Genomic DNA, 26,949 nt, shown 5'->3' on the forward strand with positions numbered 1-26,949 from the left:
TTTTGCTCCATTCTGGTGATAGATTATTGACAATATTTTACATTACAGTCTGACGCTTAGTCACTGTAGCCTTTATTTTAAATACTGAGTAAATGACCCGTTTTCAGACAGTTTAGAAAGTTATACAAAAAATATCATTCTTTAGAAAACATTCACAGTTTGCCGTACAATCAACAGGAAAATAAAACAAACACAAATTCAACGCTTAGTAGTCAATGATCACGGTAGCAAAATCCGGTCATACTGCATTCCACGGTTACGATTATTACTCAGTAGTAGTTATAATAACGTACAAAGAATAAAATGCAAGTAAAATTCAACTTAATTTCATCGTAAGCGAATGATTCTGGTCGCATGTAAACGCTCGGCGCGATTCGATGTCTGCCATGCTTCCTGTCTAGGACTTGACCTGGAACGCGTTTTTTGACCTGATAGGTCAAGTCGTTAATTAACCAATCAAAATGCTGGATGATGCCAACGTGATCAAATTACCATAGCTCATTTAAATAATGTATGAACGCAATGCGGAAGTGATTTGCCGATGTTTGCGATATTTTGGCTTTGATTTTGGTGGGAAAAACGGCATGATTTTTTTTTCAAATCAAGAAATTAGTTATTTTTGGAAAGTAAACTGAGCATTTAAAGAATAATTTAACACTGTTTACTGTGACAACAGCGCCTTTGAAACAGAACATTTTCGCGTTGTTTTAATTTCGTTTTTATGGACTTACTGCGAAATTAAAAACCACGCTGATATTTTCTACAGTAGACTAAAAAGACATGTTTCAAGAGATTATAGACCGATTTCTTAAAAATTGTTAGAAACAAAACCAATTTTTTTTTTACATAAAAGCCATTCGTACAGTAACAGCGAGGGACTTCTGCGATCGCGTCCATCGCTACGAACCGGTAACCGGTAGTCGATCCGCCGGCGCCCAATTCACGATCATTACGTGCCAAAATTTCAACTTTGTCTGGCGCTTAATTGAGGTGTAAAATACAAAGTTTTTGTGGCACTGGCGCCTAATTGAAGGTGGCGCTTAACTGAAGACAAATACGGTAGCAATGTATTCATAAAATAATTATTTTAATAACTTTGTACTTGCAGGTTTACTAACTGAGGAAATTCTTCGAAAAGATTTAAAATGCATTAATAATGATGTCCTCAGAATTGGAGTGAGTTCAGTTACCATGGACCTCAAGGTAAGATGTGATTCTATCCCAAGCACATGAATATGTCTCTCTATAACTAACCCTGTCTAGTGATGACATATTTTGTGATGTTAAAATAATAGGCAACTTTCCTGAAAATCAAAACGTTTCAAATGTGCATGCATAACATTCCGGGGTATAATGTGAACTATATTGTGTACCAATCAAGCTCACAAAAATAAAAATTTCTTTCTATCGACTGTCAGTGAGCTGACATGTTTGTATTTTCTGTCATGACAAAACAGGAGTATATCTGGCCCCTCAGTCTGGCTACTTCCAGGAAAATGGTCTATGTGGATGGCTAAAAACCTTTGTTTGGTTGTGTAGGAAATAGAAAATATCTCAAATTATTATAATAATACATCTAACACTATAAACAATAGATTTTTTTCTGTCTGTAAAACGCTTTACGGACATGTTTGAAAGTGTTCCTTATTTAGAAATTGTCCGTCACATTTACGTGACATTCGAACACTTTCTTTTGTTTACTTCAGAAGCAAAATTGCTATTAGTGCGTGGTGAACGCAGTCATTCACATTGCGCAAAACATTCTTCGCCATTGTTTCCTAAAGTATTACTACAAGCAGGAAAAGATGTATAATAATAAGGTTATCATCACAATACTATGAGGTTATTACGAGGATATCTCAAAGTATGCTTAGTATACGCTCAGCAGATGTGGATGCGCGGCGTACTGTCTGAGTGCGTACTTTGAGGTATCCTCGTAATAACCTTACTATTATACATCTTTTCCTTCCAAGGATACATCATAGATCAGAATCAGCGAATTTCTTTATGTGGAGTCTGGTCAAACCCTGATAGCATCCATGTTTGTTTTTATTATTAGAGAACGCTTACGTGCATAATCATTCCATATTTGCAATTTGCAATTCCTTATATGGTAGGATGAAAATACCCTGTAAATCACCGCAAAATTACGGCACGTTACGGTGACAGATGTATAATAATACAAAGTATGAGCTCCTTGCAGTATTCTTGTAATATACTCATATTATTGTTTTTTGGTGTTTGACAAGTATGAAGAATATCAATGAAAGCCTTTCTTACATCCATTTATGTGAAGTGTGTATTCTATGCTTGAACAGGATCACTAAATTAATTCCTTCAACACTTATACACATGTACCATTACAACTTTTATGCCTTAGTAAATTTCAATTAATCCCAAATCAAATCTCAGTCTAAAACTGCACAGACAGCCAGGCAACTTCGAAGACATCAAAAAGTATAGAATGATGTTTTATTCAACATCCCTTTTACTGTGTACATGTATAATCAGGGTGAGTGCGGAATGTCCCAACTGTTCATGTCTCACTTTTTGTAGTAGTTTATGTAATGTGATTTTAAAAACATTTTTATCAAATATTACCCATGGTTGCATATCCCAGAGGAATAGTGGAAACGATGACGGAAGAGAATAGGGAACTATTTGAGGGGCTCAATGAGATCTCGGCGGCCATTTTCGTCTTAGGTCTGTCCAACCAAAACCTTCTCAACATTCTTCTATTTTTCTTTCAGGAATTCCTTGCTCGACCAGATATGGCTTCTGATATAAAGAACTTTTGTGAAACACATCATATTGACATCTTGGTTATCATGGCAATTAGTATAGATGATGAAATTACGAGACAATTAGGATTATTTGCATGTCGTTATGACAACATTAAACAGGAGATCCTTTTTAAACTGGAATGCTCTGTGTCACCTGATCTAGATTTATCTCCCTTGACAACCAACGTTACATCAGTCACAGCGTATCACCAAGGAAATGTTGCTGCCTCTCGAAAAAAGATTTTACCAATTTTAAATGAGTATTTGGAAAATGTTGATCCTACTGACTTCAGAGCTGAACTGGGTGTTGTTACGCCTAGTAGTGATGTGATGGACCTTGCTAGTGATACGCAGTCAGTTGCTAAAACCGATGAATCAGGCTTGTTAGATTTTTCTTCATCAGCCACAACATCAAACACCAACACACCAATCAGCCCTGAACAGAACATTGCCACATTTATGGAAGATGAGAGTTCCATGAATGAAAATTTGAATAATAATACCAATGAGGATCCAGGGACGGATGGACCTCCTCTACCAATGACAAGCCCACCTATGTATCTACATGGTGCTTCAAATGAATTCAGTGATTTAGATCCTTTTCTTCCAGTATCTGGTCAGTCAAACATCTTTTCAAATCAAGAGAGCAATGGTGATCCGTTTGGTTTTGAAAACACAGAATCTTTCAAGAGCAAAGAACCTTACGTACTAACATCCAATGACAGAGATCAGGAAAACAACACACCTTCTATAACCTTACTTGACACAGTGAATCCAGAATATTTAGAACGTGATGATACAATGCCTGAAAGTTCATCGCTGCCAATAGGTATTCCAAGACGATCTCAAGAGATGCCTGTCTACAACAGTCGCAGTCCAGGTGTTCCTCTGACACCTCAGAACTCCTTTGCTGACCATAATGATATTTTTATGGAGATAAATGCTGAGAGACACAGACCTCTGGATTTAAGTAATCCTGATATTGCTAATGCTGTTCATGAACGACTACGTGAGGTTGAGGAACTGGAAGAAGATGTATTGAATGACAGTGGGAGTAATCCTGTTAAAAATTCTCGTGAGACTAAAATAATAAATACTGTCACAGCTACAGATAACTATCAGCAGATTACGCCCTATCAAGAACTTAGCAATGGAGAAGACAGAGTTAAGTTTGCAAGGAGAGATCCTGCTATTGCTTGCACCAATGTAGTGGCACAGACACTTTCATCTGAGATGCTGACATCTAGTGCATCTGATGTCGCATTCTCCACAAGAAAGGTTGCAGAAGATACCAGGAACAATATAGTTGCCAACAGGTTGGCTAAGAATATATTAGATGACAGCACTTCTAGTGTAGTTGATGATATGGTGGTGGACTTTACAAACTGTAGAGACTCTATGGTTAATGATAACCAGAATATTGTTTCCCACATGCTTGCCAAGGACATGCAGAACACAGTTGACTTTACGATGCGAAACAATGCATTTAGTGCAATTGGACAGGATCAAAATGTCGTTGGTCAAATGCTTGCCTCGGACATGGTTAATAGCGATGAAGTTCAGTTTGTTATGCGAGATGGTGCATTGGGAAATGCAGGCCAAGCGCAAAATGTTGTAGCTCATATGATAGCTGGAAACATGGAGGAACAGATTGAAAATAATAACGAGGATATCGTGTTTGTAAAAAGAAACTTGGATAATATTGATAGTAACATTGTGGCTAACTTGCTCGCTGCAGAAATGCATAACTTAGAAACAGAAGGTGTAATGGGAAATGCCATGGACCATGCTAATGGAGATGTTTCAGATAATGCAACAGAACATGAGATAGAGAATGATGCTGTTTTTGGAAAATCAATTCCAAATGAATTACCCAGTGACAATGTCGTAGGCAAATTGCAAGCAGAAGTGTCAAGTGATAAGCTTGATGATGATATCACATTCAGAAAGAAGGATTATTCTCGTATGGACAAATCAACAGCTAGAACAGGGAACATTGTTGCATATATGTTAGCGTACACGTCTATGGATGAAACGGGTGACTGGAACAAAAACAATGAACATGATGATGATGGCGATGATACCATGAAAGCTTCAATGTGTGATGTTCCTCTTGATCCATTCATGCCTTATGGAGAACAAAGGAGAAACAGCATTGACCCACAAGATGCTGACAACCATGGTACGTCACCCAATGAAATCAATCCATTTCTCTCTGATATTTTTGTTCCCTCTGAACAAGATTGGCAAGTGTCAAAGGTCACACCAGATGATGAATATTCATTCAACAAAGGTTATGAGTCTGATGGGAAAATTGATGAATTTGTTAATCCTTTTGAATTTGATGTTTTTGTTCCCCATGTTACAAATAGTAGTGTAATTGATCCTTTCATTGTTACTACAGAGTGCGAGTCTGATTTAGAAAGTAGTACAAAAAATGGGAAACAGGACAGCACCTTGCAAAACCTTCACAGTGTTTCCCCACTTTCATTTGAAAACAAACGTCAGAACATATATCAATTTAATGATCTGGATCAGAATAGCAGTGAGGAAGGGGTTCCCATCCAACGTACATCCTTAGACACTACCACAAATGATGAGGTTGTTCCCAACACAAACCTTGTCAGTCCTACAATGTGTTTTCCACCTGTAAAGCTGGAAACCATACGAAAAGTCAGTTTGAGCCAGATGAATAATTTAGACTTAATTGACGTGAAACCGACTTCATTGTCTACTATGTCCAATCATAAAACAGAGAATGTCACATCGTTTTGTGATGGGAATCTGGATACTGATTTAGGCAAGTCAATAGATGTGTTGTCCTATATTGAAACTAACAAAAAGCCATTGCACAATTGTAAGACATGTAAAATGACATTAGGTCATGATTGCCAGGTATTTCATAGTGCAGAAGCATCTTCAGTTGATAATGCTGGGCTCTCTTGCCAACAATTAGATGTTGATATCAGTTTCAGGGAAGGTAATGACGTTTTCAAAAATGAAAAGCTTAACCACGAGAAGTGTACAGTAGAATGTGATCCACAAACATCTTTTGGGAGTTTTGAAAAAGAAATGCATGAACCCTTCATTGAAACTAGGAATGATCGTTTGAATATTCATCAAACTGGTGTGGCCACTGAAAATGATGATGAAAGTTTTGCCAAAACCACGTTTTTAAATTTAAAAAATAGTTATAAAATTATTAAAAGCAATTTCTTAGTGTTTAATGAAACTAGTAGTAATGGTGAAGAGCATGTATCGTATGGCAGTAATGGGTCTGGTGATAATAATGCTGGTGGTGGTGTAAGTGGTGCTGGTGGTGGTTTAAGAAGTCCTGGTGGTGGTTTAAGCAGTCCTGGTGTTATGGAAAATAAACTAATGTTGAATTCTCCACGATTAACAGATGGTGACCTGCATGATCCTGTGTCCCAAGTATCTTCTGTAACTTCTGGAAGTCCACCTTCATTTATTTCTCCCTCTTTCACTTCTGTATCTGATAACTCTGTACATGTTGACTCGACTGACAAAAGTAAATTACCAGACTTACTTAACCCTTTATCTTCTGCTGAGATATTACGTTGGGAACCAGGTGTAAAATCTGTTGATAACGTGACTGAAACTCCCCTGCAACTTGCAGCTATAATTTCACAGCCACAATTAGAAACTTCTGAAGTTTCTAATGAAAATGATGATGTGATTACTTTTAATGACAATGATTCACAATCACATGACTCTGATGCTTCAGTGTCTGAGTATATTGAAAGTGCTGTTGTATCACCTAAAATCATACCGGAACATGAGTTAGTATCACTGAATGGCCTTACACTTTGTGACCCAGCGTCAGGTTCATCAACAAAGAAACCCTATTTTGAGCTGGAGGAGGATCTCATTGGCCTGCCAGTGCCTGCATTAGAAAATATAAATGTTCAAGAAGGTGTATCAGATACTCAACCTATCATTTCTCCCTGTATGGTTGATAGTATATATCTAGAAGGTGATATCAATATCGTTTCACCTCATCCAATGGCTGCCATGCAACCACAACTGGTGGGTGCGACCAAACCTGTTGGAAGTGCTCACTCTGATTTGTGTTGTGAAGATGCATTGTCAAATATTGGGAGGTATACAGATGCTATGGAAGTGCTCATACAGCAAACCGATGATGAAACTGAACTGTCTATGTCAGCAACTGTTAAAAAGAAAACCTTATACCATACTGAAATTACTGATAAAGATAATAGTTATGGGTCCTCGTTGACTGAAAGTGTTGAGGAAAAGTTTGGTGATTCAAGTCTAATTGATGATCTGTCACGTTCTCCATTGTGTAAAGTCCTTCCAGTTTCACCAGACAATAAAGAAAATACTGCATCCCTACTGCACATCAATTTCAAAGACTCACATTCTGATGGTTCAATAGATAGTGAGAAGATGAACACAGAAGAGGTACTTGATCAGTATGCTGTTGCCTTTGAAATGGCCCTGTCACAAGAGCCTGAAGTTGAATTTGATTTGTGTAGAGAGGTGTCTGTTCCAACTGAAGAGGGGGATCATGAAAGTGAATCCTCAGCTGAAGGAATCAATGAAGGTGGTTGTTCTCTGATACAATTTGGCAATGGAGATTGTGCTACCAATATTAAATCTGAACGTTTATCTGATGATGAAATTTTGGATACAAAAGGAAATATTGTTGTCCACCAGCCACTGGATATTGTGAATAATGATAATACAAGCTGTGTTCTCAATCAACCTTCTTTTAATGACGGGTCTATTAAAAGGGTCAGTTTTGAAAGCTGTAACAAGAATAGTGACAATATGGTTGTTAATGCTAGTGATGACTCTTCAAGTTGTAGTAGTAGTGATGAAGACTTTGATGGTATTGATGGTGATCTGGACCTATCAGATTCTGGAGAACTGGGAGACTCAGATGAAGATGGAGAATACTCTATACATGAAAGTGAGGAGATGCTAGAAACAATTGAAGATGATGTCAACGATGCAGATGAGACCAGCCCATGTGTGACTGTTACATCAGCTGTGGACTCTGTGATAGATGTTGATCTGAGTGTTGATGTGTGTCAAAGAGTAGAACTTGATAGAGACAATGAGTTTGAGGTCCCAAGTTTTAATGATTTTGTTCATGGTGTCAAAACTGAAGCATCAACATCAGAAGAGAACACCTCAGTGTCAGACGAGAACACCTCAATATCAGAAGAAAACACATCATTCTCTTTGGATACTTCAAATAGTTTCTCTGAAGATACTGTCCCTGAGATTTATGTGAAGGAAAATGTCACTTATTACTCTATTTCTGAAGATGTTGAAGAGGTATTAGAAATAACGTCTACCGAAATGTTCACCTGTGCCATATGCAAGGAATCTGTCCCACATGAAGATAATATTATTGTCACCAATGAACAACCTGAAGCTGTATTCCTTGGTCAGAACGATGTTCACACTATTCCTGGAGAAGGCAAGCATTCTTCACTTCTTCCTCAGGAATCTTCAGACCAGCTTTTTGAAAAGTCTGTGACTGCTTCGCTGAATGAACCAGAGTCTGGAATTGGCAAGCCATTACATCAAAGTTTAACTCAAGATCAGACAGCTGCTGTGTTAATTGATACAGATGAACTATCTGTAATGTCTGCTCCACAAAGCATTCACATCCACAATGTAATTGACAGCGCTGATTTGACTCAAAGAACATCATGTGATGAAAGTACAACTGCCAGCTCTGTGCTCTATGATGTTAATGTAGGCTATGCTCTTGATGAGGCAGAACAAAATGTTAAACAGATAATATTCACATCTGATGTCATGAAGTCAGCTGATGTTGATGAGGAGTATGCAGAGAGCATGCATCATGATGATGTTATGGCATTGAATATTGCTGAAGAAATTGAGTTGTCTAATGAAGATATTCTAATGTCAGTACAACCAAACTACACAGTATGTGTTCCAGAAGTATTGGAAGAATGTGAACACTTTTTTGTCACTGAAGATGTTGTTACATTCACTCCAACAGTACACAAACAAGAACAAAATGTTATATTTGCTAGTGAAGTGGTAATGGCAGAGAGGGATGAAAAGGAATTGGTAATTCTCAGTGAGCGCTCAGTACCTGATACAATCATTCCACAGGAGGTTCCACAGACAGATCAACAATGTGTGTTGGTTGATAAACCTGTAATAATCACTCATTCGGAACAACAAAGCTTTGTTAAAGTAGAATTGGAAGAAGTTCCAGTAGACTGTATTGCTGCTGTGAATGCTGTGGAATCAGTTGACGGAACTCACAAACTACATACACACATCACTGAGCAGGCTGAAGAATTAAGGAGTTTATCCTCATCGCAGCCAAAGGTGGAAGAGCAGTATTCTGTTACAGAGGTTGAGAAATTAAGTGGTGAGAATATTGACGAACTGGCTTTAAGTACTTCCAGAGATAAATCAATATTAGCGCATGAAGTATGTATTGATTCTGCAGATGAGAAACAGCAAAATCTGGAACTTGCTAATGAAGATGGCTTAGAGAACAAAGTTGTTCAATTTAATGAATTCACAGAAATAGATCTAGCCAACAAGGAGACAGTTGTAAAAGATGCGTGGGTGAAACCTTTGCCACAAAAGGAGGAAAGTTTTCTCTATGTTGAGAAGCATTTGGTTGAGGTTAATATTGATGATCATGCATCTGCTGATAACGAGTCCAATCTAATAAACCCCACCGACCCCAAAGATGTGAATTCTGAAGAGGTTAAAGATGGAATCATTGAAAGTTTTGAGTATGAGGAGTTTGACTTGCGCCAAGAATTGGAAGATGTTATCATGATTGATTGTGCAGACAAACAAGAAGAGGGTATGGAGAGTAAGAAAAAAGTAACTGTGAATGGTGGTGATTCATCAATGTATTCAGAGAAGGATATTCCAGAATATAACTCATACCAGCAAGAGAACAGTTTATGTGATTCAGAACTACCAACTGCTGTTGATAGCTTACTAGATTTGTATTCAAACAACACCAAGCCTTCAAACGATGCAGGACAATATGAGGAAGGATTAGTACAGATGATCAATTTGTGGAGCACACAAAATTCTGTCCAAACGTTTTACACTCAGTTTCCCATAATGACTATTGCAGAAGATAATCATGAGGAGTTTAAGATGGTTCTCTTGAATGATAACCCATGTGTTCAGAAAGAGTCATTTATTCCCAAGGAGTTAGATGCCATTGGTAAGCCTATTCCATTAGATAGACCATATGCAGGTGAGACAATCCTGAGTGGGGATTCAAATGTTTTCCAGCTAGGTGCAAGTATTGATAAAGAAAAAAACAATGACTGCCATGTTGTTTCTGGTGATGACCGCCTAGTCATTCCAAAAAATGACGTTGTTGCTGAAGAACTTGTCTCACGTGATACACCTGCACAATTCCATAACAATGGGTGTACCCAAGAATTGGTTGATATGGTTGTCAGTACATGTAAGGACGACAGAGAAATGTCTCATGAAAGCCATAATGAGAAAGAACATGGAAATATTGCTGAGTCTGTTGACAGTTTGTACAATGTGTCATCCAAAACTGGAAGTAGTAATATGAATCAAAATAATTTAGTGATTGGCACTTCTGCTGTAGCAGTGCAGCTTGACAAATCATCATCTCTGACACCAGAAAGTGAGATCCCCATCGGGAGTTCTATTGTGGAGATAGAATCATCAGTTATACAAGAGCAGTGCCTGCATTTGGAAGTTGTTAATGATGAGTTCATTTCACATGGTGCGAACTTGATGAAGGAAGTGTCATCTCTGATTAATACAGAAATTCATAAACCACTTTTGACATCTGAAACACGTAATGACATTGAATTCACTGCTGCAGCACATCAATTTAATGAATCATCAACTCTATTACCAGAAAGTGATATCTCCACTGAAAAGAAGTCTATAGTGGAGAGAGAATCTTCAATTATATCTGGACAAGAGCAGCTTGTGCATTTGGATGTTGGACCTGGTCAAACCATTTCTACAAAAGCTGGCGCAGACGTGGTAATGAAAGAAGTGGCATCACAGTTAGATAAACCACTCTCTACGTCTGAAACTCTAAATGACATCAAATTTTCTGCTGCAACACCTCAATTTGATGAATCATCATCTCTGATAGCAAAAAGTGATATCTCCACTGAAAAGACATCTATAGTGGAGAGAGACTCCTCAATTATATCTGGACAAGAGCAGCTTGTGCATTTGGATGTTGAATCTGGTCAACCCATTTCTACAACAGATGCCGATTTAGTGATGAAAGCAGTGTCATCACAATTAGATAAACAACCCTCTACATCCAAAAGACTTAATGGCATTGACTTCTCTGCAGAAACAAATCAACTTGATGAACCAGAAACTCAAGTACCAGAAAGTAAGATTTCCAATGAAAAGATGTCTATCGTGGAGATAAACTCATCAATATCTGAACAAGTGCATTCGGATGTTGAACACGTAAAGTCTGTTTCCATAACTGATGTTGAATTTGTGATGAAGGAAATGTTAACTCAGTTAGATACTGCGTGTGATGCTCCTTTCTCTACTGAAACCCCAGGTTTAGATATGGTGGAATATGACAATCCTTCATGCCTGATAACTGAAAGTGAAGCCTCACATGATAAAACTCCTATGGCTCCTATAGAGGAAGATTCTGTTTGTGATTGGAACTCAATAAACGAACAAGCATCATTAAAGGTTCATGCTGTTCGTGATAACTCATGTGATACTCCAGGAACACAAGAAGTGACAACCTCTAATCATGATGTGTCAGCTAAGGAGAAAGCAGGCCCCTACAAGGTAGACATTGGCAGTGATACATCTCAACCTACAAGAGAAACACCAGCTGATATTGATTCTTCAATTGCAGCAGTAGAACTAGACAATTCCTGCAATGTAGACATTGACAATGATAAATCCCAACCTACAAGAGAAACACCAGCTGATATTGATTCTTCAGTTGCAGCACTAGAACTAGACAATTCCTGCAAGGTAGACATTGAGAGTGATAAATTTCAACCAGCAAGAGAAACACCAGCTGATATTGATTCTTCAATTGCAGTACTAGAACTAGACAATTCCTGCAAGGTAGACAATAACAGTGATAAATCTCAACCTATGAAAGAAACACCAGCTGATATTGATTCTTCAATTGCAGCAGTAGAACTAGACAATTCCTGCAAGGTAGACATTGAGAGTGATAAATCCCAATCTACAAGAGAAACACCAGCTGATATTGATTCTTCAATTGTAGCAGTAGAACTAGACAATTCATGCAATGTAGACATTGACAGTGATAAATCCCAACTTACAAGAGAAACACCAGCTGATATTGATTCTTCAATTGCAGCAGTAGAACTACACAATTCCTGCAATGTAGACAATAACAGTGATAAATCTCAAGCTACGAAAGAAACACCAGCTGATATTGATTCTTCAATTGCAGCAGTAGAACTAGACAATTCCTGCAATGTAGACATTGACAGTGATACATCTCAACCTACAAGAGAAACACCAGCTGATATTGATTCTTCAATTGCAGCAGTAGAACTAGACAATTCCTGCAATGTAGACATTGACAGTGATACATCTCAACCTACAAGAGAAACACCAGCTGATATGAATTCTTCAATTGCAGCAGTAGAACTAGACAATTCATGCAAGGTAGACATTGACAGTGATACATCTCAACCTACAAGAGAAACACCAGCTGATATTGATTCTTCCATTGCAGCACTAGAACTAGACAATTCATGCAAGGTAGACATTGACAGTGATACATCTCAACCTACAAGAGAAACACCAGCTGATATTGATTCTTCCATTGCAGCACTAGAACTAGACAATTCATGCAAGGTAGACATTGACAGTGATACATCTCAACCTACAAGAGAAACACCAGCTGATATTGATTCTTCAGTTGCAGCACTAGAACTAGACAATTCCTGCAAGGTAGACATTGAGAGTGATAAATTTCAACCAGCAAGAGAAACACCAGCTGATATTGATTCTTCAATTGCAGTACTAGAACTACACAATTCCTGCAAGGTAGACAATAACAGTGATAAATCTCAACCTATGAAAGAAACACCAGTTGATATTGATTCTTCAATTGTAGCAGTAGAACTAGACAATTCATGCAATGTAAACAATAACAGTGATCAATCTCAACCTACGAAAAAAACACCAGCTGATATTGATTCTTCAATTGCAGCAGTAGAACTACACAATTCCTGCAAGGTAGACATTGACAGTGATAAATCCCAACTTACAAGAGAAACACCAGCTGATATTGATTCTTCAATTGTAGCAGTAGAACCAGACAATTCCTGCAAGGTAGACAATGACAGTGATGAATCTCAACCTACAAGAGAAACACCAGCTGTGATTGATTCTTCAATTGCAGCAGTAGAACCTGACAATTCCTCTTTAACCTTATCATCTAAAGATTCCCTAGCACTAACTTCATCTCTTCCTGTCACGTCTATCCCATCACCTTCATCTTCTGATACAACTGACTATTCTCATGAATTCTCAAGATCGTCTAATTCTCAGCTACCTGAGGGCTCTGACCTAACCCTTCTTGTACTTTCTGAGCTTGACCAACCCAGTACTTCAGGTCTGTTTCTTTTATTTTCACTTTTGTTTTGAAGGGTACAGTTTACTGATGAAATTTGACCTCAGTGTCATCTATCTTCCCATCCAGGATTACATATTTTCAATTTGTTATCCACAGGGCTGTCTCCTGAACATTATTTAGGATTCACATTGAAGATTGGTTTAATTCCCAAACAATAAACACTGTGGCCCTGTACCATGTTTGATGGGGTTTCCAGACATCTTGTGCACTGCTTTTTCAGACTCTGTCTGGTTAATACTTGTATTTATAAATCATAATTCAATAGTCAACCATATTTTTATTTTTGAATTGATATAATGACTGACTAGTAGTAAGATAGACATTTTTAGTCCTAAGCATCGACTTAGGTTTGGGGTTTCAACCATTAATCCACTATCATTTTTTTGACGTGCTGACTGTTTTTGTTTAAACATGTTATTGTATTGACATCACTGACATCACATTAGATGCAAAATGGCCGACTGGCAGACATTTTGTTTGTTTAAGTATTATTCCTGTTAAAATTTGTTAAAAAGGGAAAATCACACTAAAATAACACAATTTTAACATACCATTTCTCAGGATTGCCTTGGCTGAATTTATTCAAATTTAGTATGAACATCATGCATGACTTTTTTATTTGTTATTTATTACTATATTAGATAAATCTAGCTCACTATATTGTTAATTTAAAAAAATGTCCTTTTAAGTTGTAGATAATTAACAATATATACATTATAACCTTATTAACCAAACAGGGTCTGAAAATAAATGATATCTGTGTAAATCCTCCTGGATGGTATATTCAGTAAACTGCATTCTCTTGACTTAGTGTATCTCTTTTTTTCTTTGCATGTGTTTTATTTTTTTATAAATTTTATATTTTAATGTTTTTAACTTCCTCCAGCTACCCTGCCATGCGTGTGTCATCAAATCTCATCACAAATTTCTGTTATTGTGTACCCTGTGTTATTGTCTGCGATATAAAAAATACATTATACATGTGGCCTTGTTTTCATGTGCTGACAATCGGAGGGTTATATTATATTCTAAATATTGCATTTCTGTGGCATTCTGTTTATGCATTGCAGGAGCATATATTCAACTCAGTGTTCACACCTATTCACGTTCTAATACCTAACAGTATGGTCTGAGTGTAACTTAACATTTAGCTGGCTTAAAGCTATCTTAGCTTGATTTCCAAACTGTCACATATCTAAATTATGCAGCATAATCTACCTAAATATTTCTGATATAAGTAACATTAGTAAATATTACAAAGTTTAAAAATATGTTTATATGAAATAGAAAAAACAAAAGCTGATAGGAAGCTTAGGAGAAGTTATGTCACATATTATACGGACAGTACTACTGGGTGCCCCAATACCTTGTCCACTCGCACTCATCTCATGATTGGACCTGTCACCCAGGGTTTAGACCGGCCTTGATCACAAACAAACTACCTTGTGTCAACACCGGTTAATCTGTCCACACATGTTTGTCAACAATTGGTTAAAATTAACTCCATATTTTGTGAAAACAGTAATTGTGAATCATTTACGTGAAAGCAGCACTTCTAGTTAAGCCTAATCTCACAGCAAATTTACTAACTAGATTAAAATTATACAAGGAAACCAAAAGACAGATTTAATAATTCAAACTACATAAATAAACTGATCTCCCATTATGCAATTTCCTGAATAGAAGGTTTCACTTTTGAACCTTGACCTTTGAAAGCCGAATCAAACTTTGTCATCTTCCACAAAATAAACATGCATAATTTCTTAAAAAATGAACTGTCAACAATATTTTATTTATTTATAAGTTTCTAACCCAGAGCTGACAGGAAATAATAGGTCATTTGCATAACCTCAAGAGGTCACAGTCATTTGCATAACCTCAAGAGGTCACAGTCATTTGCATAACCTCAAGAGGTTGCAGTCATTTGCATAACCTCAAGAGGTCACAGTCATTTGCATAACCCCAAGAGGTCACAGTCATTTGCATAACCTCAAGAGGTTGCAGTCATTTGCATAACCTCAAGAGGTCACAGTCATTTGCATAACCTCAAGAGGTTGCAGTCATTTGCATAACCTCAAGAGGTCACAGTCATTTGCATAACCTCAAGAGGTCACAGTCATTTGCATAACCTCAAGAGGCCACAGTCATTTGCATAACCTCAAGAGGTCACAGTCATTTGCATAACCCCAAGAGGTCACAGTCATTTGCATAACCTCAAGAGGTCACAGTCATTTGCATAACCTCAAGAGGTCACAGTCATTTGCATAACCTCAAGAGGTCACAGTCATTTGCATAACCTCAAGAGGTCACAGTCATTTGCATAACCTCAAGAGGTCACAGTCATTTGCATAACCTCAAGAGGCCACAGTCATTTGCATAACCTCAAGAGGCCACAGTCATTTGCATAACCTCAAGAGGTCAGTCATTTGCATAACCTCAAGAGGTCAGTCATTTGCATAACCTCAAGAGGTCACAGTCATTTGCATAACATCAAGAGGTCACAGTCATTTGCATAACCTCAAGAGGTCACAGTCATTTGCATAATCTCAAGAGGTCACAGTCATTTGCATAATCTCAAGAGGTCACAGTCATTTGCATAATCTCAAGAGGTCACTGTCATTTGCATAACCTCAAGAGGTCGCAGTCATTTGCGTAACCTCAAAGGGTCGCAGTCATTTGCGTAACCTCAAGAGGTTGCAGTCATTTGCGTAACCTCAAGAGATCGCAGTCATTTGCACAACCTCAAGAGGTCGCAGGCATTTTCATAACCCCGAGAGGTCACATTCATTTGCATAACATCAAGAGGTCACAATCATTTGCATAACCTCTAAAAGTCAGTCATTTGCATAACTTCAAGAGGTCACAATCATTTGCATAACTGCAGAGGTCACAGTCATTTGCATAACCTCAAGAGGTCACAGTCATTTGCATAACCTTAAGAGTTAGGTCACAATCATTTGCATAATCTCAAGAGGTCACCATCATTTGCATAACCTTAAGAGCTAGGTCACAATCATTTGCATAACCTCCAGAGGTCACAGTCATTTGAATAACATCAAGAGGTCACACATCTGGTTACTTGTGTACTAATTCGCTGTCACTGATTAATTGTTGCCTTTAAAAAGTACTGGCTAAGCAGCCTTCCTGTATAGAGTGTTTCTTGTGGCTTCACACCAGTGATCATCCCCTTCAAAAAGGGGCACCGAATCACTTACAAATGACTTGGGTGAGGATCAGGGTGTCTTACTTGCTGCGATCTATTGAAAGTAAGCCTCCAAGACCTGTTGGACTCACTTGCATAATGCAGATTCAACAACTCAACTAAGTTCAAAGCTTATTAAAAAATGCTAGCCATTTAATTTATTTGGTGCTTAATAACGGAAGTAAAAGCTGTGTTCATGCCTTCTCTGTGTCCACACATCTAACTAAACTAATGTAAAGCATGATTCAATATTGTTATAGTTAATACATTAATGTTAGCAATTACAAAAATAAATTTCTTTGACCTCCACAGCTGTTAACAAAATTTTCCAAAAAGACTTTATTAAATATCCAATAATCTCTGCATTGTATGGTAGATAAAGCTAAGAGTAACAGAAATTTGTGGAAAAAACATTTATTTCGTGATTTCTAGAGGTTATTTAAATCATGTATGTTTGATTTATTTAAATAGAGCATATATGGTAAACATATGTTTGTATTTTCTAAAAATGATAGTAAGTATTGTCAAAAAAACAAAAAAAAGTGCAATTGGAAAGGACTAAAATGAAAAAAAACATTCATTTAAAATATGCTTGATGTGAATATTAAAAAAAATTGTTTAATAATTAGTATTTTGGTACAAACAATATGTTATATTCATAAAATAAAATGCATTATTTTCCCTGCAATCATCACTGTCAGGTAATTTGACAACTCATTAGCATTACTATTTTCAGTAATTCATAACTATGTCTATATCAAGATTTCAAACACAATTAAAAATATCATCTTTTAGCAACTAGTGTGTCTCTTTGGTTCAAAATTACCTGAAAATATATTTTAAAATATTGAATAAACCACAATAATTATTATCAGCACATTCGTTTACATAAATAAAAGATATATCTGTGGTCAAACATATTTTGATAATACACTGGATACAATAAATGTACTTGTTTGTTTACATGTGCATCTACTGGAGATGCACTTCTAATAGAGTAAATATGGTACATGTATTTCTATTGGAGATGTGCTTCTAATAGAGCAAATATGGTGCATGTGACTTGGAGATGTGTTTCTAATAGAGCAAATACGGTACATGCACTTCTATTGGAGATTCATTTTTAATAGAGTAAATATGGTACATGTGATTCTATTGGAGATGTGCTCCCAATAGAGCAAATATGGTGAATGTGATTCTATTGGAGATGTACTTCTAATAGAGTAAATATGGTACATGTGCTTCTAATAATAGAGTATGGTACAAGTGATTCTATTGGAGATGCACTTTTAATAGAGTAAATACGGTACATGTGATTCTATTAAAGATGTGCTTCTAATGGAGAAAATATTGTACATGTGCTTCTATTAGAAATATGCTTCTAATATAGTAAATATGGTACAAGTGCTTCTATTGGAGATGCACTTTTAATAGAGTAAATACGGTACATGTGATTCTATTAAAGATGTGCTTCTAATAGAGCTAATATTGTACATGTGCTTCTATTGGAGATGTGCTTCTAATAGAGTAAATATGGTACATGTGCTTCTATCAGATGTGCTTATAGAACTACATTGTAATATGGTACATGTGCTTCTATTGGAGATGTGCTTCTAATAGAGCTAATATGGTATGTGTGCTTCTATTGGAGATCTTCTTTTAATAGAGTAAATATGGTACATGTGCTTCTATTGGAGTTGTGCTTCTAATAGAGCTAATATGGTACATGTGCTTATATTGGAGATGCACTTTCAATTGAGTAAATATGGTACATGTGCTATTAGAGATGTGCTTCTAATAGAATTAATATGGTACATGTGCTTCTATTGGAGATCCACTTTTAATAGAGTAAATGTGGTACATGTGCTTCTATTGGAGATGTGTTTCTAATAGAACAATACAGTACATGTACCTCTATTGGAGATGTGTTTCTAATAGAGTAAATATAATATGTGCTTCTATTGGGAATACACTTCTAATAGAGCCAATGCAGTTTATTTAATATGACCACCAAATTTCAATAAATAGGGCTAGTATTTTTTTAGCAGTAAAAAAAAATGTGGACAGACAGTAGAAACACACTTTCATTTCTATTTTTGCATACTACATGTACATGTACTTGAAAACAAAACTACTGTAAAATGACTAATTTTTCACTGGGTTTAAATTTCGCTGATTTGCCATTCCAGGCATATTCAGTGGGTTTTGAATTCACGGTTTTATCATTTAGATAATGTGTTCTATGCTAAATTTTACATATTCACTGGGTTTTAATTTAGCGCATTTTTCAATAAGCAAAATTAAAACCCAGTGAATAATTAACCCTTTTACAGTACATCATTGCAAAATGTCATTGACCCTATGATGTTGTTTATTGTCGACATGACTCATTTATTGAGTCATATACTGGTAGTGTTAATCAGAATGAAATGAAGACTGAAGGAACAATCGACAAAGTACTGTAACATACGTCTTTTTTCTTCCTTAAATCGCATGATTTTTATTCACGAATTCAGTCAAGCTCTTTTCACTTGACACCTGGTTATTGTAAAACAGTTTTATTTTCCGCACGAGAAATGTTTGCTGTTCCATAATTTCAGCACATTTGTGATGACATCATTTTGAAATAATACCTGCAATCTTCTGTTTTAAAAAGCCAGTGAAAATATCAATGCAACCGTAATTTGTGATTTTTCTCTTTCTTACACACAAAATTCAGAAATTTGTCTTGCGAAATTAAAACGGTTAACGTTATTTTGCGAAAATGCATTTTTGAAATGATTTTTTTTGTTGTATTTGAAGACAGGGTTACTGTACATGTGCAGCCATTTTATAGTGCTAGATTTTATCCAAATTCTTGATTTTATTTTATCTACAGCATCATGTGATGCAATTGCAATCAGTATTTACTTTTAAAATATAAATTTGCAACTGACAGAATTTGACAATTCCCAGCAGTGAAAATTACCAGTTATTTTTGCTCAAATGTAATGTAATTCAAATTATTATATAGAAAAATATGATATTTTTCACTGAAAAAATATTACCCCATATAATAAATGTGTATCAGAATAAAATTACTGGTGTAAAACAAATTCAAGAATTTGTTAGAACTAGTTTAATTAGATTACACAATTTTATTTTGGTGTGACATTTTGCTCATTTTGTGTATTTTTCTGTAATTTCCCATTGGCTACTGTTCTTTGTGAAATATTTTTTGTACAAAATATTTGAAAAAAAATTAATGCTCTATTTTGTTATACATGTAGACAACAAAAATACCAAATCTTGACCTAAATCTCACTGAAGAATACCTTATTTTTGAGGCAGTTGATGACAGTTTTCACTTGATGGATCGGCTTTAGTGCCTTTATAAATAAATAATCAACCTGATTTATCACGTAATTACCTGCTCACTCCTCAATCAGCCAATCAGATTTGAGAATTATAAATTATTGACCCATCAGTTTGAAGATTCATATTATATTGCACACAATAGAGATTTCACAATATTTTGAATTCTGGTTCAATGTTTCTATAATTGATCGACTGGATCTAATGCCTTAATAAATAAGTAATCAATCTGTTTATAATTTATTACATAATTACATGCATTCAACAGAACAATCTGATTTCAGAATTGTAAATTATTGACCAATTAGATTCCAGATTGATATAATTATATTGCCCACAAAGGAAGTATATTATTACATTGTGGAAAAACAATAAGTATGTAATGTTTGAACATCTTCAGTTGAGATGATTATCCAAGTACAGTTATAGTTCTTTTTCTCCAAGCTACTCAATTCAGTGGCAAACAATTCATGTGCAATTTTCTGGAAATCGATCAATAAAATATTTTGTTTTCCTCACATTATTTGGTTAACCTAGTAAAAATAGCGGGCTGATTTATCTAGTTATTGACTTTCTCGCCAAATTAGTCTGCACTTTTTTTCTTATATTCTTCAATTTTCTGGAAATGAACCCTAATTTTGGAGCCAACAGACAAAATTTGAGTCAATTTTCAGTTTTAACTAAAAAAAATGGCTATTTTTGTCTCAATCTTCTGGAAGAAAGTGCAGACTATAAACTGGACTATTTTGTGATGAAAAGAGGGAACTGGTGGTGAAATGGTTAATAGTTTGTTTTTTTCCAACGACATTTGGTCATCATGTTGGGTAACAAATATCAGGTTTTAGTATTGCTTATTTATCAGATAGTTAAATGTGCTAAAATAAAACCCAGTGAATATTTGTTAAAAGTTAAAAATAGAATTCTTTTATTTTTGAGAATAAAATGACTGCTTCATTTTATTACACAGTAAAAATAACAATCATGTATTGTTCTCTTCAGAACCCTTACCAGTATATTTAAAACCTCGTCAATATTTCTACAACAGCAAATGCGCTAAAATAAAACCTAGTAAGTTAACCAAAGACTGTATTTTTTCTTTCAAAATCCGTTGAATTTAAAACTTAGTGAATATTCCTACAACAACAAATGCAATAAAATTAAACCACAGAATGTATTGTTTTCTTCACAAACCAGTGAATTTAAAACCTAGTGAACATTCCTGCAACATCAAATCCACTAAAATTACACCCAGTGAGTTAACCACAGAATGTATTGTTTCCTTCACAAACCAGTGAATTTAAAACCTAGTGAACATTCCTGCAACATCAAATCTACTAAAATTAAACCCAGTGAGTTAACCACAGAATGTATTGTTTCCTTCACAAACCACTGAATTTAAAACCTAGTGAATATCCCTACAACGTGAAATCTACTAAAATTACACCCAGTGAGTTGACCACAGAATGTATTATTTCCTTCACAAACCAGTGAATTTAAAACTTAGTGAACATTCCTGCAACATCAAATCTACTAAAATTAGATCTAGTGGGTTAACCACAGAATGTATTGTTTCCTTCACAAACCAGTGAATTTAAAACCTAGTGAATATCCCTGCAACATGAAATCTACTAAAATTAAACCCAGAGAGTTAACCACAGAATGTATTGTTTTCTTCACAAACCAGTGAATTTAAAACCTAGTGAATATCCCTGCAACATCAAATCTACTAAAATTAAACCCAGTGAGTTAACCACAGAATGTATTGTTTCCTTCACAAACCAGTGAATTTAAAACCTAGTGAATATCCCTGCAACATGAAATCTACTAAAATTAAACCCAGTGAGTTAACCACAGAATGTATTACTTCCTTCACAAACCAGTGAATTTAAAACCTAGTGAATATCCCTGCAACATCAAATATACTAAAATTAAACCCAGTGAGTTAACCACAGAATGTATTGTTTCCTTCACAAACCACTGAATTTAAAACCTAGTGAATATCCCTGCAACATCAAATATACTAAAATTAAACCCAGTGAGTTAACCACAGAATGTATTGTTTCCTTCACAAACCAGTGAATTTAAAACCTAGTGAATATCCCTGCAACATCAAATATACTAAAATTAAACCCAGTGAGTTAACCACAGAATGTATTGTTTCCTTCACAAACCACTGAATTTAAAACCTAGTGAATATCCCTGCAACATCAAATATACTAAAATTAAACCCAGTGAGTTAACCACAGAATGTATTACTTCCTTCACAAACCAGTGAATTTAAAACCTAGTGAATATCCCTGCAACATCAAATCTACTAAAATTAAACCCAGTGAGTTAACCACAGAATGTATTGTTTCCTTCACAAACCAGTGAATTTAAAACCTAGTGAATATCCCTGCAACATCAAATCTACTAAAACTAAACCCAGTGAGTTAACCACAGAATGTATTGTTTTTTTCACAAACCAGTGAATTTAAAACCTAGTGAATATCCCTGCAACATCAAATCTACTAAAACTAAACCCAGTGAGTTAACCACAGAATGTATTGTTTCCTTCACAAACCAGTGAATTTAAAACCTAGTGAATATCCCTGCAACATCAAATCTACTAAAATTAAACCCAGTGAGTTAACCACAGAATGTATTGTTTCCTTCACAAACCAGTGAATTTAAAACCTAGTGAATATCCCTTCAACATCAAATCTACTAAAACTAAACCCACTGAATATTTCTTCTTTTTTTCATTACGTCTTTTGTTCGTTGATTAATACACTGACAGATGAGACACACACAAATTTAACCCATACATGTATGTTACCAACAGTATTCACATCATGAGTGGCATGTTAACATAGATAAAAAAAATTACTTGTCATTAATATTCCTGAATTTGAGGCATTGGTTGCTATGGCATCTATTTCTAGTACTTCATTGGTTTGTGCTGCTCATTTCCCATAAATTCAGGTGATTGTGTGTTGTGAACTGAATGCATGGATTTTATTTTGCTCTGGTGAATCCGCAAAAATTCTGAGTTTGTGCAATGTTTGCATTCTAGACTAGTTTCCTTGTAAAGTTGATTCTGATGTTTTATTTTGTATTGCAATTTTCTAGAGTGTGAACTAGATAGGAGGATGGGAAGTCCATCAACAGAGACCGAATCGCAGTCGGAATCACAGACCAGCGGCGACGAACTCTCCTCTACGAGTGGGTCATTCAGTTGCGCTGAGATGCCCTCGCCTGTACATCATCCTATATCTCGGATAGTGGAGGAACCCGAGAGTAGTGAGAACGAGGATGTAACCATGGCAACGAGAGGCGTCATCGAGAGTGACATCATGGGGAATGATCGAGAGAGAATGAATGATGAACTTTTTTCAGTAAAAAGACACGAAATGGTTGAGATGATGCCAGAAGTATCAGAGGATAAGGCCAAGAATACTGTGGTTGATAGTCCGATGCAAAATGATGAGGATGCTGCGAATGTGGGTCAGGGATCAGAGCTCAAAGATGAGCTTTATAGCCCAATGATTGGTGAGGATGAAAACATAGGGTTTGTTTCAAGCATCTTAATTGAGCAGAGACTCGCCAAAGCTTCACCACGGAAATTGAAGCGATCCCCGGAATCTGTTGAAATGATGTCCAATGTGAATTTGAAGGAGGAATGGCAAGATGACGATGAGATATTAAAACATCAGGCATCCATTGGAGAGGATTGGGTAGATGAAGTGATAGATATAGATCCATCAATTGCTGTACCACCTATGGAAGGTGATCACCCCAGACCAGGTGAGTAGTTATGATGCATCAAACATCTATTGGAGAGGATTGGGTAGATGAAGTGATAGATATAGATCCATCAATTGCTGTACCACCTATGGAAGGTGATCACACCAGACCAGGTAAGTTGTTATGATGCATCAAGCATCTATTGGAGAGGATTGGGTAGATGAAGTGACAGGTGTAAATCCATCAATTGCTGTACCACCTATGGAAGGTGATCACACCAGACCAGGTAAGTTGGGTAAGTTGTTATGATGCATCAAGCATCTATTGGAGAGGATTGGGTAGATGAAGTGACAGGTGTAAATCCATCAACTGCTGTACCACCTAAGGAAGGTGATCACACCAGACCAGGTGAGTTGTTATGATGCATCAAGCATCTATTGGAGAGGATTGGGTAGATGAAGTGGTAGATATAGATCCATCAATTGCTGTACTACCTATGGAAGGTAGTCACACCAGACCAGGTGAATTGTTATGATGCATCAAGCATCTATTGGAGAGGATTGGGTAGATGAAGTGACAGGTGTAAATCCATCAATTGCTGTACCACCTATGGAAGGTGATCACATCAGACCAGGTGAGTAGTTATGATGCATCAAGCATCTATTGGAGAGGTTTGGGTAGATGAAGTAGTGGATATAGATCCATCAATTGCTGTACTACCTATGGAAGGTAGTCACACCAGACCAGGTGAGTTGTTACGATGCATCAAGCATCTATTGGAGAGGATTGGGTAGATGAAGTGACAGGTGTAAATCCATCAATTGCTGTACCACCTATGGAAGGTGATCACACCAGACCAGGTGAGTAGTTATGATGCATCAAGCATCTATTGGAGAGGATTGGGTAGATGAAGTGACAGGTGTAAATCCATCAATTGCTGTACCACCTATGGAAGGTAGTCACAGCAGACCAGGTGAGTAGTTATGATGCATCAAACATCTATTGGAGAGGATTGGGTAGATGAAGTGGTAGATATAGATCCATCAATTGCTGTACTACCTTTGGAAGGTAGTCACACCAGACCAGGTGAGTAGTTATGATGCATCAAGCATCTATTGGAAAGAATTGGGTAGATGAAGTGATAGATATAGATCAGTCAATTGCTGTACCACCTATAGATGGTGATCACACCAGATCAGGTGAGTAGTTATGATGCATCAAGCATCTATTGGAGAGGATTGGGTAGATGAAGTGATAGATATAGATCCGTCAATTGCTGTACCACCTATGGAGGGAGATCACACCAGACCAGGTGAGTAGTTATGATGCATCAAGCATCTATTGGAGAGGGTTGGGTAGATGAAGTGATAGATATAGATCCATCAATTGCTGTACCACCTATGGAAGGTGATCACACCACACCAGAGCAGGTGAGTAGTTATGATGCATCAAGCATCTATTGGAGAAGATTGGGTAGATGAAGTGATAGATATAGATCCGTCAATTGCTGTACCACCTATAGATGGTGATCACACCAGACCAGGTGAGTAGTTATGATGCATCAAACATCTATTGGAGAGAATTGGGTAGATGAAGTGATAGATATAGATCCATCAATTGCTGTACCACCTATGGAAGGAGATCACACTAGACCAGGTGAGTAGTTATGATGCATCAAGCATCTATTGGAGAGGATTTGGTAGATGTAGTGATAGATATAGATCCATCAATTGCTGTACCACCTAAGGAAGGTGATCACACCAGACCAGGTGAGTAGTTTAGATGCATCAAGCATCTATTGGAGAGGATTGGGTAGATGAAGTGATAGATATAGATCCATCAATTGCTGTACCACCTATGGAAGGTGATCACACCAGACCAGGTGAGTAGTTATGATGCATCAAGCATCTATTGGAGAGGATTGGGTAGATGAAGTAGTAGATATAGATCCATCAATTGCTGTACTACCTATGGAAGGTGATCACACCAGACCAGGTGAGTAGTTATGATGCATCAAGTATCTATTGGAGAGGATTGGGTAGATGAAGTGACAGGTGTAAATCCATCAATTGCTGTACCACCTATGGAAGGTGATCACACCAGACCAGGTGAGTAGTTATGATGCATCAAGTATCTATTGGAGAGGATTGGGTAGATGAAGTGACAGGTGTAAATCCATCAATTGCTGTACCACCTATGGAAGGTGGTCACAGCAGACCAGGTGAGTAGTTATGATGCATCAAACATCTATTGGAGAGGATTGGGTAGATGAAGTGGTAGATATAGATCCATCAATTGCTGTACTACCTATGGAAGGTAGTCACACCAGACCAGGTGAGTAGTTATGATGCATCAAGCATCTATTGGAGAAGATTGGGTAGATGAAGTGATAGATATAGATCCGTCAATTGCTGTACCACCTATAGATGGTGGTCACAGCAGACCAGGTGAGTAGTTATGATGCATCAAGCATCTATTGGAGAGGATTTGGTAGATATAGTGATAGATATAGATCCATCAATTGCTGTACCACCTAAGGAAGGTGATCACACCAGACCAGGTGAGTAGTTTAGATGCATCAAGCATCTATTGGAGAGGATTGGGTAGATGAAGTGATAGATATAGATCCATCAATTGCTGTACCACCTATGGAAGGTGATCACACCAGACCAGGTGAGTAGTTATGATGCATCAAGCATCTATTGGAGAGGATTGGGTAGATGAAGTGATAGATATAGGTCCGTCAATTGCTGTACCACCTATGGAAGGTGATCAAACCAGACCAGGTGAGTAGTTATGATGCATCAAGCATCTATTGGAGAGGATTGGGTAAATGAAGTGATATATATAGATCCATCAATTGCTTTACCACCTATGGAAGGTGATCACACCAGACCAGGTGAGTTGTTATGATGCATAAAGCATCTATTGGAGAGGATTGGGTAGATGAAGTGATAGATATAGATCCATCGATAGCTGTACCACCTATGAAAGGTGATCACACCAGACGATGATAGATGTAGAAAGCTGTTTGAATATCAGATTAAATTCTTTTTATAGGATCTTTAGACTTATGGAAGGTGATCACACCAGACCAGGTGAGTTGTTATGATGCATAAAGCATCTATTGGAGAGGATTGGGTAGATGAAGTGATAGATATAGATCCATCGATAGCTGTACCACCTATGAAAGGTGATCACACCAGACGATGATA

At 36.7% G+C, this 26,949-nt stretch overlaps 1 protein-coding gene across 1 annotated transcript in view; it reads left to right on the forward strand.

Moving 5' to 3' along the window:
- The window catches only part of LOC100366584 (uncharacterized), a 65,553-nt gene that overhangs the window by 16,967 nt on the left and 21,637 nt on the right, over window positions 1-26,949 (forward strand). Inside the window, exons 5-7 of the mRNA XM_085494500.1 lie at window positions 1,109-1,203; window positions 2,751-4,965; window positions 23,120-23,794. Of these exons, the coding sequence (XP_085350626.1) occupies window positions 1,109-1,203; window positions 2,751-4,965; window positions 23,120-23,794 (2,985 nt within the window). The remainder of the gene's footprint in view (window positions 1-1,108; window positions 1,204-2,750; window positions 4,966-23,119; window positions 23,795-26,949) is intronic.

The sequence above is a fragment of the Saccoglossus kowalevskii genome, chromosome 20, assembly GCF_978046115.1.
Source record: "Saccoglossus kowalevskii chromosome 20, keSacKowa6.1, whole genome shotgun sequence".
Taxonomy (NCBI): Eukaryota; Metazoa; Hemichordata; class Enteropneusta; family Harrimaniidae; genus Saccoglossus; species Saccoglossus kowalevskii.